The sequence below is a fragment of the Rattus norvegicus genome, chromosome 5 (genome assembly GCF_036323735.1).
Source record: "Rattus norvegicus strain BN/NHsdMcwi chromosome 5, GRCr8, whole genome shotgun sequence".
NCBI lineage: Eukaryota > Metazoa > Chordata > Mammalia > Rodentia > Muridae > Rattus > Rattus norvegicus.
This window is the reverse complement of record NC_086023.1, coordinates 37,681,572-37,697,060: the sequence shown is the minus strand read 5'-3', so window position 1 is coordinate 37,697,060 and position 15,489 is coordinate 37,681,572. Positions and strand designations below refer to the sequence as shown.

Genomic DNA, 15,489 nt, shown 5'->3' with positions numbered 1-15,489 from the left:
CTAACCCAGCCACAAAAGAACACACATGGTATGCATTCACTGATAAATGGATATTAGCCCTAAAGCTTGGAATACCTAAAAAAATTCACAGATCATATGAAGCCCAAGAAGAATGAAGACCAAAATATGGATACTTCATTCCTTCTTAGAAGGGAGAACAAAATACTCACGTGAGGAAATACAGTATACTTCTTAACAAACATTAGGAAATGACTAAACACTTAAACACAAGGAGGGTATTTACTAGCTATTTCCAAAAATCAGTAGACTGCTTTATCAGGCTTCTATTTCTTGAGTGAAAGACTTGTACAAAATTTAACAAGGATGCACTCTCTATGTTTCACAGTGAATGGGTAACGTGGAACAACTTGGATGTTTGAAGACTTCTGGGAAGATGAGTTTGAGGTCATCTGCTTTGTCTCTTGAATCTTACTCTTGGCTTGGTATGCATGTTTTTCTCCATATAATCTCTTCTTGAAATGCCCAGGTTATCTTCTTGCCTTACAAATCTAAGTCTGGTCTGGTTGGTAACAGATGCCAGAAGAAAGCCTTCCTATTTACTTCCTAATGAGACTTGATTGCGTTTCCTCATACTCTGCCTGCCTCAAGGTATGTAGACTTTTTTTTCAATTGCAAAATATTTCCCTATACACGTTCCTTTTGTCTCATTAGAGATCTTCCCCACATCTTCACCCACCTAACTCCATACCTTTTCTCTCTGTCTTTTTTAGAAATTAACAGACCAACCAAGAAACAAACCAGAAGAAACCCAAGGAAAGAGACAGATAAAAAACAAAACCACAAAACAAAACAAAACAAAAACAAAGGAAAAGACACACACACCATAAGAACATAAAATCAAACTATAATATATAAGTTTATGGACTTCTTAATAGCAACTACTTCCTCTAGATCATAGCCCAATATGTAGCTTAAGATATAATCCTGAAACCCCATAATATCATAATCTCTTGCCTTGTTCTATTTGTCAAGCAAATCCCTAGGACTAGCTTGAATTAATTAGAAGATATATTAGGCTCCATCTCTCAATGGATAGCAAAGAATTTGAGGCTATCTTTAACTTGCCAACCCAGTGGTGCTGAGATGGCTCACCAGGTAAAGTTACTTGCTAACAAGCCTGATAACCTGTGTCCAATAACTAGGAGTCACTATTGGAAAAGGAGAATCACGCATGCATACTGTGCTATCCTCAATCTCTCTAAAACAAATAAATGTAACAAAAATTTTAGTTATCAAACCAGCAATATGTGGAGCATGTTGATAACTCTTTATAATTTAGATTCAATTGTTTCCAGATATGAAGAATAGAGCACATAAATATGTTCACTACCTTTTCTAAATATTTTTTCATTTATTTTTTATTCACTTTATATCCCAATATCAGCCCCCCATCCTTCCAGTTCCCCCTCACACAAATCTTCCCCCATTATCCCCTCTACTTTTCTTCTGAGAAGGGGGAGCCCCCTGGGTATTATCTCAATACTATCGCTATTAAAATAAAAACATAATGCATTTTTCAGACAAATGAATCGAACTAGAAAATATCATCCTGAGTGAGGTAACCAGTCTTGAAAGGACATGTATGTATTAACTTATAAATGAATATTATATATAAAGTACAGGATAACCATGCTATAATACCCAGATGGCTAAGTTCTCGTGCTCTCAGCAGCTGTGGATGCCCTCACAACAGCTGCACAAGATCAAGACAGTTACTACTTTAGCAGAGAGTAAGAAGGCATAGAGAGACCCACTCCTGACTCAAGAGCTGTGGACAGTGGATAGCTTCTTGGGGAAAGATTGTCACTTTTGCTTAAGGGGGTGCACCATGGTTCAACGGATGGCCTCACACCCAGGAATGTACAGGTAACATAAATCAGATTTCTAATTTCTTTTTAAGACATTAAGTTTGGGGTGGTAGGGAGGTCAGGCAGATATGTGAGGATTTAGAGAGAGGAGTGACAGATTAGTAGTGACCACTGCAAATTGTATAAGATTCTCAAGGACTTAATAAAATTAAACTTTAAAAATCCAAATAATTTTTAGATAGGGAATGAACTCAGTGGTCTCAATTTGTTTTTTCTTCTTTCATTCTTGTGTTCATGGTAGATTAAAACTTTCTACAGAATTCTGCCTTAGTCAAGCTTTTACTTTTAAAATAGAAGTACTAAATGTCTTAGTCATACTACTCCTGGGTAAATTCCCAAAGAATTTTGTATCCTACTGCAGAGGCTGTCATACACATGCTCACTGCTGCGTTATATGCAACAGACAGGAAATGAAATTAGGTTGGATTTCTATTAGTCGATGAATGGCTAAGAAAAATATATAACATAGAGTTAAATTTTATTTAACCATAAAGAAAAATTAGTCACGAAATTTTTAAAAAAGTGAGTTGAACTGGAAAATATTAAATTAGTCAAGAGGCAACTCAGAATCATAAAGACAAATACTGTATGTTCTCCCTTATATGCAGATCTACATAGCATAAATGATGGTAAATACTGGGATACTAGAAAGGCATCGATGAAATGGAAAAGAGTCTTTAAGGAGAGCATTTAGAAGTCAATAGAACACATGAGATAATAAAGTGGAAATATTGGGGACATCAAGGTTCAGTGAGGAGGAGGGACAGAAAGATGATGATGAGGAGGGCGGTTGTGAAACCAACCAAACTGAAGTATGTTCCAAAGTCCCACAAGGAAAACTGCTCCTTAATAGGCCAATTAAAATGTTAAATTAAAACATTTTGAGAGGTGGGGCTCAGGAGATTGATCAATGGGAAAAGTCCTTGTTTCACAGGTCTGACAACCTGAGTTCAAGCCTTGGGTTTCATGTAAAGATAGAAGGAGAGAAGTAACTCCACAAAGTTGTGCTCTGACCTCCGTATGTGTGGAAGCACGGCTCCTAGTAACAATAAGTTAAAAACAGGCTCTATTTCTTGTTCTGGCAGGTCACACAGAGCAGGGACACTTTAGAACTTTATGACTGTATTAGTCTTTGAACAAAGGTAACCATTTTCAAATACCAAGAAATGGAGTTTAAGAAAGAACGAAACATGCTGGTGTCTTATTTATTAAAGTAAAATCTATAAGTAATAAATTTCAAGTTCAATATGTTTTAAAGGATATGAAATTTAAAAAATTCTCCTCTTATATTCCAACAGCAGTTTCCCTTCCCTCCACTTTTCCCAGCTCCTTTCCCACCTACACTCTCCCCCAGACCTATTCCCCCTCCATTTTCCTTCAGAAAGAACAGGGATATCCATGGAGCATGGCACGTCAAGTTACAATAAGACCAAGGACATAGCCTCATATCAAGACTAGATGAGGTAACCCAGTAAGGAGAAGGAGTCTCAAAGCAGGCAAAGAGTCAGAGACAACCCCTCCTCTGTTAGGAGTTCCACAGGAACACCAAACTACCCAACTGTAACACATCTGTAAATGGCCTAGCTCAGATCATACAGGCTCCCTGATTGTCACTCCAGTCTCTATGTATCCACAGAATCAACTAAGCAGGGCTCACAGGACGTGGGGATATCTTTAACCTGGTAGATAAAGGACTAGCCACCACAACAAAACTAGTAACAAAGAGTCCACTAACTTTCAGGAGAGTTTAGAATCATGGTGTCAAAATAGTAAATCGGTCACTGAGTGTCCAGAATGCTTTGGCTTATAATAGTAGACTTGATTTCAAAGAAACAAATAACAAAAGTAAATTTATGGGCAAATCTCAACTTTTCATGTCCAAATTTTAAGGACACTGTCACTTAATTTATTTTGGTTACAAGTTCTCACCTCTGGGTTTCTTTAAAATAAGGAAGCTTTTAAAATTTAATACCTCCAAAGAGTGGGAAAAGGCTAATTTTTTTCCTATTGGTTGGCTCTATTATACATCACTTTTGAACAAACACAGTATTACCTTCATTCACCTTCCTATTTATAAATGCTAAAAATGACAGCTGAATCTGAAATGTTGGCATTGATTTCCCAAGTCTCAAGGGTTAGCCTTGAACTTTTAAAAAATTAAATAGTATGCTATGGTAATTGGAAAATTTTCTGCCCTGATGCTTTGTGGTTTATTTTTGGATTCTTTTCTCAGACATGTCTTACACACCAAGACATTTCCAACCAAAGGTAAGATTTGTAATTTAATTAGATGGCATCATATTGATTTTCTAGGATTAGCTTAATTAGTCAAGGGTGTCTTATCTCTAATATCTACACTCCAGGCAGATAAATCTTTTCAAGGAGAGTCCATTGGACTGATTTAATACATAGACTCTCTATAAAATTTTAATGCATGACAACACATAACTCCCAGTTAAAACAATAAGGTAAAATTTAACATTGGACGTGAAAAAGTGAACTGGAAATTTTGCTTCTGTAAACATGTAAGAAACTCAAAATAATCTAAACAAAAAGTATTAAAAAAATCTCTCAATATCATTGATCATCAGGGAAGTGCAAATCAATGCTATATTGTTACGATCTTACTCATTAGAATATTCGTAATTAAAAAGACATTTAAAAAATGTGAGATGTCAATGTTCTGTTTCCTATATTGATTTCCAAGTCCCTGGCCATATAGAGACACTCATTGCACTGCCTCCTTCCCTGTGTTTTTCACAATACCTGTTTTCCTTTTCTGATTATTGTAATCCTAGCTGTGGCAATAAGAAACCATGTTGTAGATTTGATATATATTTTCTGGTGATTAATGATGAGCACCCTTGATGTTTTTATCAGCCATTTCTCTGTATTCAAGAAGTCTCATTTCAAACCTTGTTCATTAAAAGATTTTGCTATTAAATTGTCGGAATTTCTCATATTTGGGACATTAGCCCATTATCGCAGGTATGGTTTGAAAATATTCTGTCCAGCTTTGATTTGTTGATCATTTTGTTTCTAGTATAAGCAATTTTTAGTGTGATGGAAACCAATGTTTGTTTCTGGTATAGAATATTTTTAGTGTGGGGGAAACCCGTGAATTGACCTTTGCTTTTGTGTTTGAGGGGCCACATTAAACTTATTGTTGTTCAAGACAGTCATGGAGCTATCGCGCTCTGTTTTCTTCTAGCAGTTTCATAACTGGGAGTCTCACAGTTGAGTCTTCAATCTAATTGTTTGACTTTTGTGGGTGATGTAAGGCAGGGAAAGATTCCACCGGGATTTTGACAGTTTGCCCCGAGTTGGTTACATTTGAGCAATAATCACTCACCTAATCCATGAACCCAGATGTCATTCTGTTGAATCACTTCTGTTTCACAGGCTTTCATTTGCCTGATGTAGCTTTCAGGGTACCTCTGTTGAACGTCTTAGTTTTTTTATTCCACTTGACGGTGTTGTAAATAGAATCATTTAATCCATTGGTTTATACAAATGGCATCACAAAGTACATATGCTTTGTGTAGTCTATTGAGAGCTATTTGTGTACATGTAATTTATCTATACAAATTCCTAAGTAGTCTCCATTGTATGTATATAAGTACAGCTTTCAAAAATATCAAAAACATTCCTTGGCTATATAAAGTTTCTGATTATTGTGAATCTATTTTCTCTGAAAATTCTTATGTATTCCTACCACTTTGATATATATTTTAATTTCTATTCAATAAAAATGTGTGCAAAATTTAAGTTGCAGGGTAATTGCATAATTAACGGGTCTTTTCTTAAAACTGCTATATTCTTCGGGTGTAGTGCCACATACTTTTAATCCCTGCACTGGGAAGGCAGGAACAGGCAAATCTCTAAGAATCCAAAGACAGCCTGGTCCATATAAAAAGTTCCAGGGAGTCAGAACTATGTATAGAGACCCTGTCTCAAAATCATTATATCATTTTCCTTCCATGCCATGAAGTTCCAATTTATTCTAACACTCAAGTGTTAGAACTTGTTACTGTAACTTATGATGGAAAGTTGTAATTGTCTACATTACAAGACTGGGAAGGATCTAGAAGAGTATTCAAAGCACACCCCTTGGGGTGGCATTTCCAGAGAGAATTAAAGAAGTTGGGGATCTTTCCTGAATGTTCATGGCACTATCCCATGAACTGTAACCCAGATAGGAAAGAGACAGATAAAGGAGAAAGTCCACTAACTTCAGAGGCTTGCTCTCTTTCTGCTTCCTGGGTACCAACCATGATGTGATATCTGCTGTCCTAAAGGCTTCCTGCTGTTCTGATGTTGCTGTTCCTGGTGATCCACCTCATCTCAGGTCCACTGTAAGGGAGCCTGCTTACACTGGACTGAAACCTCTGAAGCTATGAGCCGAAACTACCTCTTTCCCTAATAAGTTGCCTCATTCAAACATTTTCCAGAGAAATGAAACCTGACTAACACATACTACTCACTTTAACATAACACTTGCACCGCCAGTCTTTCACCATTAGCTACTGTGGTATTAATGTACTAAATATAGTTGGCATCTTAATTTTCCATAAAATTATTCATATTAAAGTAAATATTCACATTCTAAGTTCATTTTGTTTATACAGGATCGATTTTTAGATTTCTAAGACCCTGTTTACTGTGTGTGCATGTGTGTTTTACAATCAGTGGTCTTTGACTGTAAGATTTTTAAAAAATCAGGTCTAAAGTGAATGAATGTGAAAAGAGGCCATGATTTGGAAGAAAGAAAGGAGGAGTACGTGAGATTGTTTGGGTGGAGAAAAGGGAAGGGGGCAATGATGTAGTTAGTGTACTATCAAAAATATTTAGAAAATCAGTGCTGGTTAAAAAAAGATAATTATAATTCTTTACACATAACTGACTTGCTTATGGTAGTATATAATGTTTGAGATATTTTTACTCTCTTTGCTCTCCATGTGAAGGCAGGAACATGGTAAAGTCCAGACAGACATGGTGCAACAGAGCTGAAAGTTCTACGTCTCCATCTGAAGGCTGCTAGCAGAATTCTCACTTTCAGGCAGCTAGGATAAGGGTCTTAAAGTCCACAGTCACAGTGACACACCTACTCCAACAGGGCCATAACTTCTAATAGTGCCACACCCTGGTCTAAGCATATATAAACCATTACACATACATACATACAAACACACACCCACACCTTTACCAACATGCACACATACACATGCAGATAGACACAAACACCACCCACATCACATACACATTCACACACCTAGATACACACACATACACACACACACACGCGCACACACACACGACTACACACACACGTACATAATACACACAGACAGAAACAGATACACACATACATTCATACACAGACATGCACCCATTTACACACACATGCACATACTCATATACACATGCAGACACACACACATGTACACATCTACACACCACACATCTACATATTTGCACACACATGGAGACATACACATGCACACATCTACAAATATACACAACCACACATATACCATGCATGTACACACTCACACATAGACAGACAGACACATACACACATGCATATGCACACACACGTACCCCCTCACAAACATACACAAACAGACTCACACACAGACATAGACATACACCACACATGACACACTGACACATTCACACACTGACACACACATACACTCACATACATGCACACACTCACACATAGACACACACATTCATACACACACATTATACCCCCATGCATAGATGCACACATAGACACACACAGGCATACACCCACAACGCCCCCCCCCCACACACCCTGCTCTGACAGTTTCTATTTTCTCTTATACTTTTTCACTTAAAAGCATGCTAACCCACAAGAGAGGTTTTACTACTTATGGCTGAACAGTGACTAACAGTTGTCTTTAGTGATGTAGCTACTGGTAGACTGCTTATTTTTCCATATCCTCCTATTTATGCTCCTGTAAATAGTACAAATTAATATACACACATGCACACACCCACACACAAACATACACATGCTTACACACACACACACACACACACACAAACACACATACACACATACACATACATACACACTAAAAGTAGAAGAGGAATTTGGGAAGAGGAAGGCAACCAATGGGAGTAGGAAGGGCATGAGCAAGGGTATTGAGAGGTGTCAATATGGCTAAAATAGATTATGTACCCTCATGAAAAAATATCACAATAAAACTCATGTACTGTGGGGCGGTGAGCTGTGAAAGGCACCCTGGTTCCTGGTTGAGACAAGGCAAATCCCAAGAATTGACCCTAATAGGGAAGGCAGGTACATTCTCAGCCTCCCAGATCAAGGCCTCGCTAGCTCCACACCCCCAACCCCTGTAGAGAGGTTTGAGACAGATCAGTTACTTAGAGCAATGCCTCAAGCCCTGCCTCCACAGATGAGGATGTGACCACAGGTTACATAGGCTCAAGACAGATCAGGCACAGAGGACAATGCCCCAAACCCCTCCTCCAGAGGTGAAGACAGTGACCACAGTTAACTTAGGCTCAAGACAGATCAGATGTAGAAGCAGGACCACGACCCCAAGTACGTAGATGAGGTCTTCCCAAGCTCTGAGGCCCAACCAGTAAATAGGAAGTACCTGCTGTCAGACACTGAGCCATCCAAAAACTGTATTTAAATGTTGTGTCCTGAATTAAAACTGCAGGAATTATTCCATGGTCTGAGAGCTTCTATCATAAGAGCTGTAACACTGTCTCTTGGGGAAGAGATCTGCTCTCACTGAAATCGCAGCCAGAAGCTCTCCTTCACCCCTTACCCCGGGGAGCAACTGAAGCAGCAGTGGTGGAAAGGAACAGAACTAGCAAAAGCTGTTCCCCCTCTCTGCCTAAGTTCTCTCCCCCTCGCCGGAATCCATGCACCTAGCTGTGTGAGAGATCATCGTGGAGAGCTCCACCCCCGCTCACAGTACCAGAGCCCCACAAGGTACCACTAACATACTTATAAAAGCTTGGAGAAATGGGGGCTTATGAAAATTCTCATACTAAAACTGAAAATTTAGAAGAGAAAGAAAAGTCTCTTTCAAAATTAGAACTCACTTGTTTCCTTCCCCATTATAGACCCATTTAGTTGAGCCAATTCCTTCATAGTCTGAAGCCCAGTAATAAACACAGGCGTTAATGTGCAGAAGAAACAGCAAGTAGCCAGTTGTTCGGATTATCCTGTCAGAGAGAATAAATGGAAAGTAAGGCTCAACATTGTTTCTGGAAAGCAGCTGATTTCAACGTTTTCTTTTTCTCTATGCTTCCAATGAGCTCTCTCGCTTTAGATTTGCTAAGTGTCAACTCTCATTTGTGCAGTAGAAAGCGAAGGTGACACCACATGTTGTCTGCCTGCAGAGTCTTGAGTGGGCTTGACGGAGTGTAAAGAAAGTCTTCATTTCTTTGCACAGATGGTGTGAGTCAACTCTGTGAAAGACACGCCTCAAGGGTCGCTTCTTCATTTTGAGTCCCATAAAATACGCCGCACTGATTTACCTGGATATCGTAAAGGCTCACAGGACTTCACGCTGTGATGAACTGTGATCGAAGGTTTCTACTCAGGAAATTCAGAATGGCAAATGAGTGAAATTTAGGCTATGCATAAATTGCCATGAGAGTTGGAAAGCTGACTTGCAAGAGTGTACTCCTCTCTTATTGTTTAAACTGTAACATGATGGGTTCTCTTCCTTACTTTAGTACTCAAAACAGCCCAATTGGCTTTAGAATATGCACTCATTTTATATAGCAAGATAGAAAACGTCCCATGTTTTTGAGCAGGGTGGTCATTGTCTCCTAAATGCCTTTTAAAATGTCCTGCCACCACTTTCTCTGCTTCCCCCAAATTTACCAATGAAGCTCACCTGTAGACATATGCTCTGTCCATTATAGACTCCAGGTGATGGTTAAACTCAAAGAATGAAGTGTACTGTATAAGAAATAAGCAAAAGAAATAAAAAATAAGTTAACTGTATGCTTATTTAGTTAAAACTATACAACACAGGTTTTATTAGAAATGATTTTGTTCACACCTTTAAAAAATCCCATGTCTGTCATATTTAATGATATTTTCTTGAAACAGTATTTTAACACGGTACCAAGCCTACAGAAATGATTGTCTTGTTTTATTTTTATCCATTTATTACAGTCTTATTTGTGATGCATGTGGATAATCAATAATGGGTTTCTTTCTAACGCATATAGTAAATTTCTACTCTGCAATGGTTAAAATCATACTTCCAAATATAAATAAAAGAAGAAAAAATTGTTGTTAACTTTGTTTTTAAGGAAGAGGCAGTAAATCTATATTTTTTTCAAAATGTAGAGTCCACTAAACATTATTAGAGGCTTGTGTTCTGTGCTATCTGAAGGTTCAATGGCTTCATGTGATCTAATTGAAACAGAGTTGCTCTTTCCCTCAAGGTTCTTAAATGTGCAGATGTACACAAAGAATATTTCCTCAGCTGTAAGGAAAAATGAAATCATGACATTTTCAGGTAAATGAATGGAACTAGAGAAAAATACCAAGTGAAGTAACCCAGGCCCAGGATGACAAACGCTGTACATTCTCTTTCATTTCTAGTTTTTTCTCAGCTCTCAGTTCCTTGGGGTACTCCTACCTCATCCTCTCCTTCTTCCTTCATTTCTATAGGACACAGGGCACAGAATAGGACCATGGAATCACCATAGATCCCAGAACTAACCGCCAGCACTATTGTTGATGTGGTTCTGGAAAAATTGTCTATGTCATCCTTTGGCTCCTTACCTAAAAATGATGTAGTGAAAAGAGTGTGTGAAGGTGTGCATTGACATACTGAATGTGTTTAGAAAGGGAAGATCTCACAGAGAAGAGTCCTCAGCCACTCCAAATTATCGCCCAATCTGTATGTGACTGCCGAGCCTTTGGATTAAAAAATAGTATATGTAATAGAATACTGTTATGTGCAATACATTCATCTTATATGTGAAATAGAAATGTTTCCTCTTAAGGTAGAAATATACACAAACGTTTCTTTCCCTGGAATTCCTGAAAATATCCTTCAAAAGCTCAGATAATGTTAAGTACAATTTTTGATAACTTCTTTATTTGGCCTTTACTAGAAGTTTGCTGAAAGGACAATGTTTTAAAACTAATGTGTTCAAAGAGAAAATTTGTGTTCATAGCATTTTTTTCCATTTATAATCTGGAGACAGGTACATGATAATATTTACCCTAGAGAATTGTCTCTCCCAATAACACCTTTATAAATAACTGAAAGATAGGACTACTCAGCTAAGAAAAAAAATTCAGTGTTGACTTACATAATATTCTGTATTAAATGCTGCCTCTAGAAAGCTCTCTAGTATGGATTCAGAGATAGGGTATAGTGCTCTGCCTCGATTAACACTCATATTCCAACATCACACCAGGACACTCTAGAGTTTTCTTGGGCATATGGGAATACAGGGTCAGGATTCTTTAAACTTAGAAAAATCATAAGCATAGAAAGAAAGATTTTTGTGCCTGATCTCTATCTGCCAATATTATAGCAAATAATCTGCAGTAAGATAAGTAATGTCAACATTATCAGTGAGGGTAGACAGACTTCCCACTATGCTGACTCTCGTCTTCCTCAGTGGTAGCATGAAACTGTTGGGAGGAATAAAATAGATAAAGGAAGTTGAGCTTTAACAACGTGTGTAGCAAAGTTAGCCCCAGTAATCATTGCCATTGTACGATCCATCATGGTGGCTAGATCCTGCTGGAGATATAATCAACTTGTTTTCCCAGGATGCAAAAGATACACAATTCAAATTTATAACATATTTTGAGTTTCTTTTAAGAGTATTGCTTTTGAAGTAGAAGTATCATTGGCATTCTTCCAAAAATTTGAGTAAGTGAGGGTGAGGAGGGAGGGGACAGGGGATTTGCGGAGTGGAAACAGGGAAGGGGGATAACATTTGAAATGTAAATTAATAAAATAACCAATTTTTTAAAAAAAGCTAAAAAATACCTTTAAAAATGTGTGTATAGGTGTTTTGCCTGTATGTCTATTTGCTCTACATAAGATGTTGACAGCTGACAGGAGAGGGTGCCAGATCCCCAGGAAATAGGGGTACAAACCATGGTTAGCTGGCATGTGGATGCAGAGAATTGAAACTGGATCCTGCAAAAGCAGTCAGTACTCTTAACTCCTGCTATTCTTAAAGATGTATGTAAAAAATTCATTCAGATTTGCCTCTCACTTGTACAAGTTACCCAACAAATCTAAGTTTATAAAATATGTATGTCTTAGGATATATGTAGGCAATATGTATTTCTAAATCAATATTAAATACATCACTTCAACATTTTGTCCTTCTTCTTGCCTCTATTCATCTTGATTTTTCTTTCCATCTTAGGCAACTGCTTTAAATAGTTTTTGAAAAAACATTTGTAGTATTTAGTAACTTACTTCAATTTAGAAAATTTAACAGTTTTTATGGCTTATATAAATTAATATTGTTCTGTAAAGTGTTTTTTATTTAGCTTTTCCCATATTCCTTAACAATCTATCTTGAACCTCTTTCCATATTATTACACAGAAAACTTTCTTTGCCTTCCAGGTAAATTGTAGATGTGTCTGAGGGCTTCAGGAAATTTAACCTCTTATTTTTTTTAGTTTATTTGTTGCTTTGTTTGATCACCTGATATTTTAGACATTCAGGAAATCTCTGATAAAATAGGTTGCAGAGAAAAAATATTTACTTGTAATTCTCGTCATCTTTAGAAGTATAAAAACATTCCACTTTGGATTATAAAAAAGTACTTGTTTGTAAGATAGGCAGTTAGTAGCCATTTCCATCTGTAGAATCTATGGCATTATCCATTCAAAAATAGCAATGATGAAGGCAGAGAAATGGAGCACTGTTTAGAATAAATTGAGCACTGTGAATTTTAGGATGTCTAAACTTACTTCAAGATTTCCATCAGGAGAAAAAGAAGCAGCTGAATACGGTTTCTTTACCTTTAATATCCGATTTGTTCTGAATATTGGATTGACTCCGAAGAAGATGTAGAGAACTTCAAATGGCAGTAGAGATGCCACATCCATCTATTGACAGAGCATATTCACATTCATGTGGAGCTTGCCTGCCTCTCTACGCTAGGATTTGAACCCATACATGCCAACATATGTGCAAGCTACTTTTCTATTGCTGTGATAAAATATCCTGCCAGGTAACCTAAGGACGAAAGAATTCATTTTAGCTCATGGATCGAGGGGGATGCAGTTTATCATAGTGGAGAGGACATGGTCGAGGCAGGGAAGAGATGGGGAGAAGCAGGAAGATGGCCGGTCAACTGCATTCCAACTCAGGATGTCTAGAGTGAATAGGAGGTAGTGGCCTGAGGGCTATAACGCCTCAAATTTGACTTCAGTGAGATAATTTCTGTAGCAAGGTTTCACCTTTTAAAGGCTATACAATCTTCTCATACCATCTCGGGACCACGTATGTGTCTACAGGAGATAGTTCACATTCAAACTACAACAGTATGTGAAAGTTGTCATGCTATAATTAATTATTTACTATTTAATCCAAATTGCTTTCACTTACACGATGCCATGTAAAGGCCTATCATTAAAACAGGGGTACTACATTCAGAGCCTGCCCCACATGTGGCTGATACATATACAGCCACCAAACTAGATAAGATGGATGAAGCAAAGAAGTGCAGGCCGACAGGAACTGGATGTAGATCTCTCCTGAGAGACACAGCCAGAATACAGCAAATACAGAGGCGAATGCCATCATTAAACCACTGGACTGAGAATGGGACCCCTGTTGAAGGAATCTTAGAAAGGACTGAAAGAGCTTGAAAGGACTTGAGACCCAATATAAACAACAATGCCAACCAACCAGAGCTTCCAGGGACTAAGCCACTACCCAAAGACTATACATGGACTGACCCTGGACTCTGACCTCATAGGTAGCAATGAATATCCTAGTAAGAGCACCAGTGGAAGGGGAAGCCCTTGGCCCTGCCAAGATTGAACCCCAGTGAACGTGATTGTTGGGGGGGCGGGTGGTAATGGGGGGAGGATGGGGAGGGGAACACCCATAGAGAAGGGGGGAGGGGTTAGAGGGATGTTGGCCCGGAAACCGGGAAAGGGAATAATAATCGAAATGTAAATAAGAAATACCCAAGTTAAGTTAATAAATATAAATAAATAAAAAAACTTAAAAAAAACCAGGGGTACTAGTTTACAAACTAGTACTCTAGTCTAGTCTACACATTTCTCTTTCACTTTCATGTGTCTGACTTCTCCTTACTCATCACCTTTGATCAGATTTTTCATGTCCCGTATAGTTCAGTGATGAAGCAGATGCTAACATATTTTTATAGTCTGGACCATGAGGTTGTGGAGTACAAATCAAATCTAGTTTTAATTTTGTTTGAAACTCTTGTAAATTCACCGCAATGACATTGCTCTATGATCCATCTATTCCTTCAGTGCTCAGCATGGATTACATAGTTCTTGTTCATCTAGGTTCCTTGGTGATTTCCACCACTATCTTTGGGTTGTGGTGCTACCAACAACGTGCTATGAAGGCTTCTATTAGAGTCTACACAGGCTAAAAGACAGAAAGAAATAAATTCTGTTTACAATAGATCATTAACTCAGATGAAAAAGTACAGAGAAGCACCATGATATCACTAAAATATTCATTTTAAAACTTTCCATACATTTACATTATTCTCAGACCTTGATAATCAAATGGCATTCCTTAGGAATCAACATAATTTTGTCTACTTTTGTATATTTTGTGCTTATATATTTGCCTCTCCCCTCTGTGTGTGTGTGTGTGTGTGTGTGTGTGTGCACGCGCGCGCACGCGCACATATGTATACAAGAGAGCACTATTTACCCTGAAGCTGGAGTTATAAGAGGTTTCCGGACATGAGTCCTGGAAACCGATCTTTGGTCCTCTGTAAGAGAAGCAAGTGCTCTTTACCACTTGTCTGTCTCTCTAATCCCTTATAGACTTCCTTGACTGCGATAATAATAAGATATTACAATAAAATAATTGTTTTCATAAGTAGCCTATTAACCAATACGTTAAAAAAATCTAAACTATCTAGAAATAATAAATAGCAGTTAGGGTCATGTAGGGAGGTGGTTGTGATGCTTTGGTCAGGAATCTGTTTAGAAGTGTCCAGCCATTAAACTAAAAAGCGTACTAAAAATAAACTAATGTGTTTGTGTGTATTTCATCTGTGGGTATGAGATAGCTCCTGGGCAGGTGTGTGCATGTGTGCATGTGGGAACACAAAGTGGAGTAGACAAAACTATATGTTATAGGAACATGTTGTAAGACCACATACATGAGATAAAAAGCTTTGGGAAGTGAGTAACAATTTCAAAGCCAACAACCATTGAGTAGAAATATCACTTACTTAACCAGATTAGTTGTCATAACCAAATGATTCTCTCAATGTGTTGGCTCAGAAATTTCACATACCTTCACCCCTTTACCCTGTACATACTGATCCTCATTATAAGTTGAGACGTGTATAGGACATTAATTAAAA

At 37.8% G+C, this 15,489-nt stretch overlaps 1 protein-coding gene across 1 annotated transcript in view; it reads right to left on the bottom strand.

Moving 5' to 3' along the window:
- The window catches only part of Cngb3 (cyclic nucleotide gated channel subunit beta 3), a 248,128-nt gene that overhangs the window by 94,970 nt on the left and 137,669 nt on the right, over positions 1-15,489 (bottom strand). The window contains exons 8-10 of the mRNA NM_001271238.1: positions 12,923-13,009; positions 9,800-9,864; positions 8,997-9,119 (exon numbers count right to left, since the gene is read on the bottom strand). Of these exons, the coding sequence (NP_001258167.1) occupies positions 8,997-9,119; positions 9,800-9,864; positions 12,923-13,009 (275 nt within the window). The remainder of the gene's footprint in view (positions 1-8,996; positions 9,120-9,799; positions 9,865-12,922; positions 13,010-15,489) is intronic.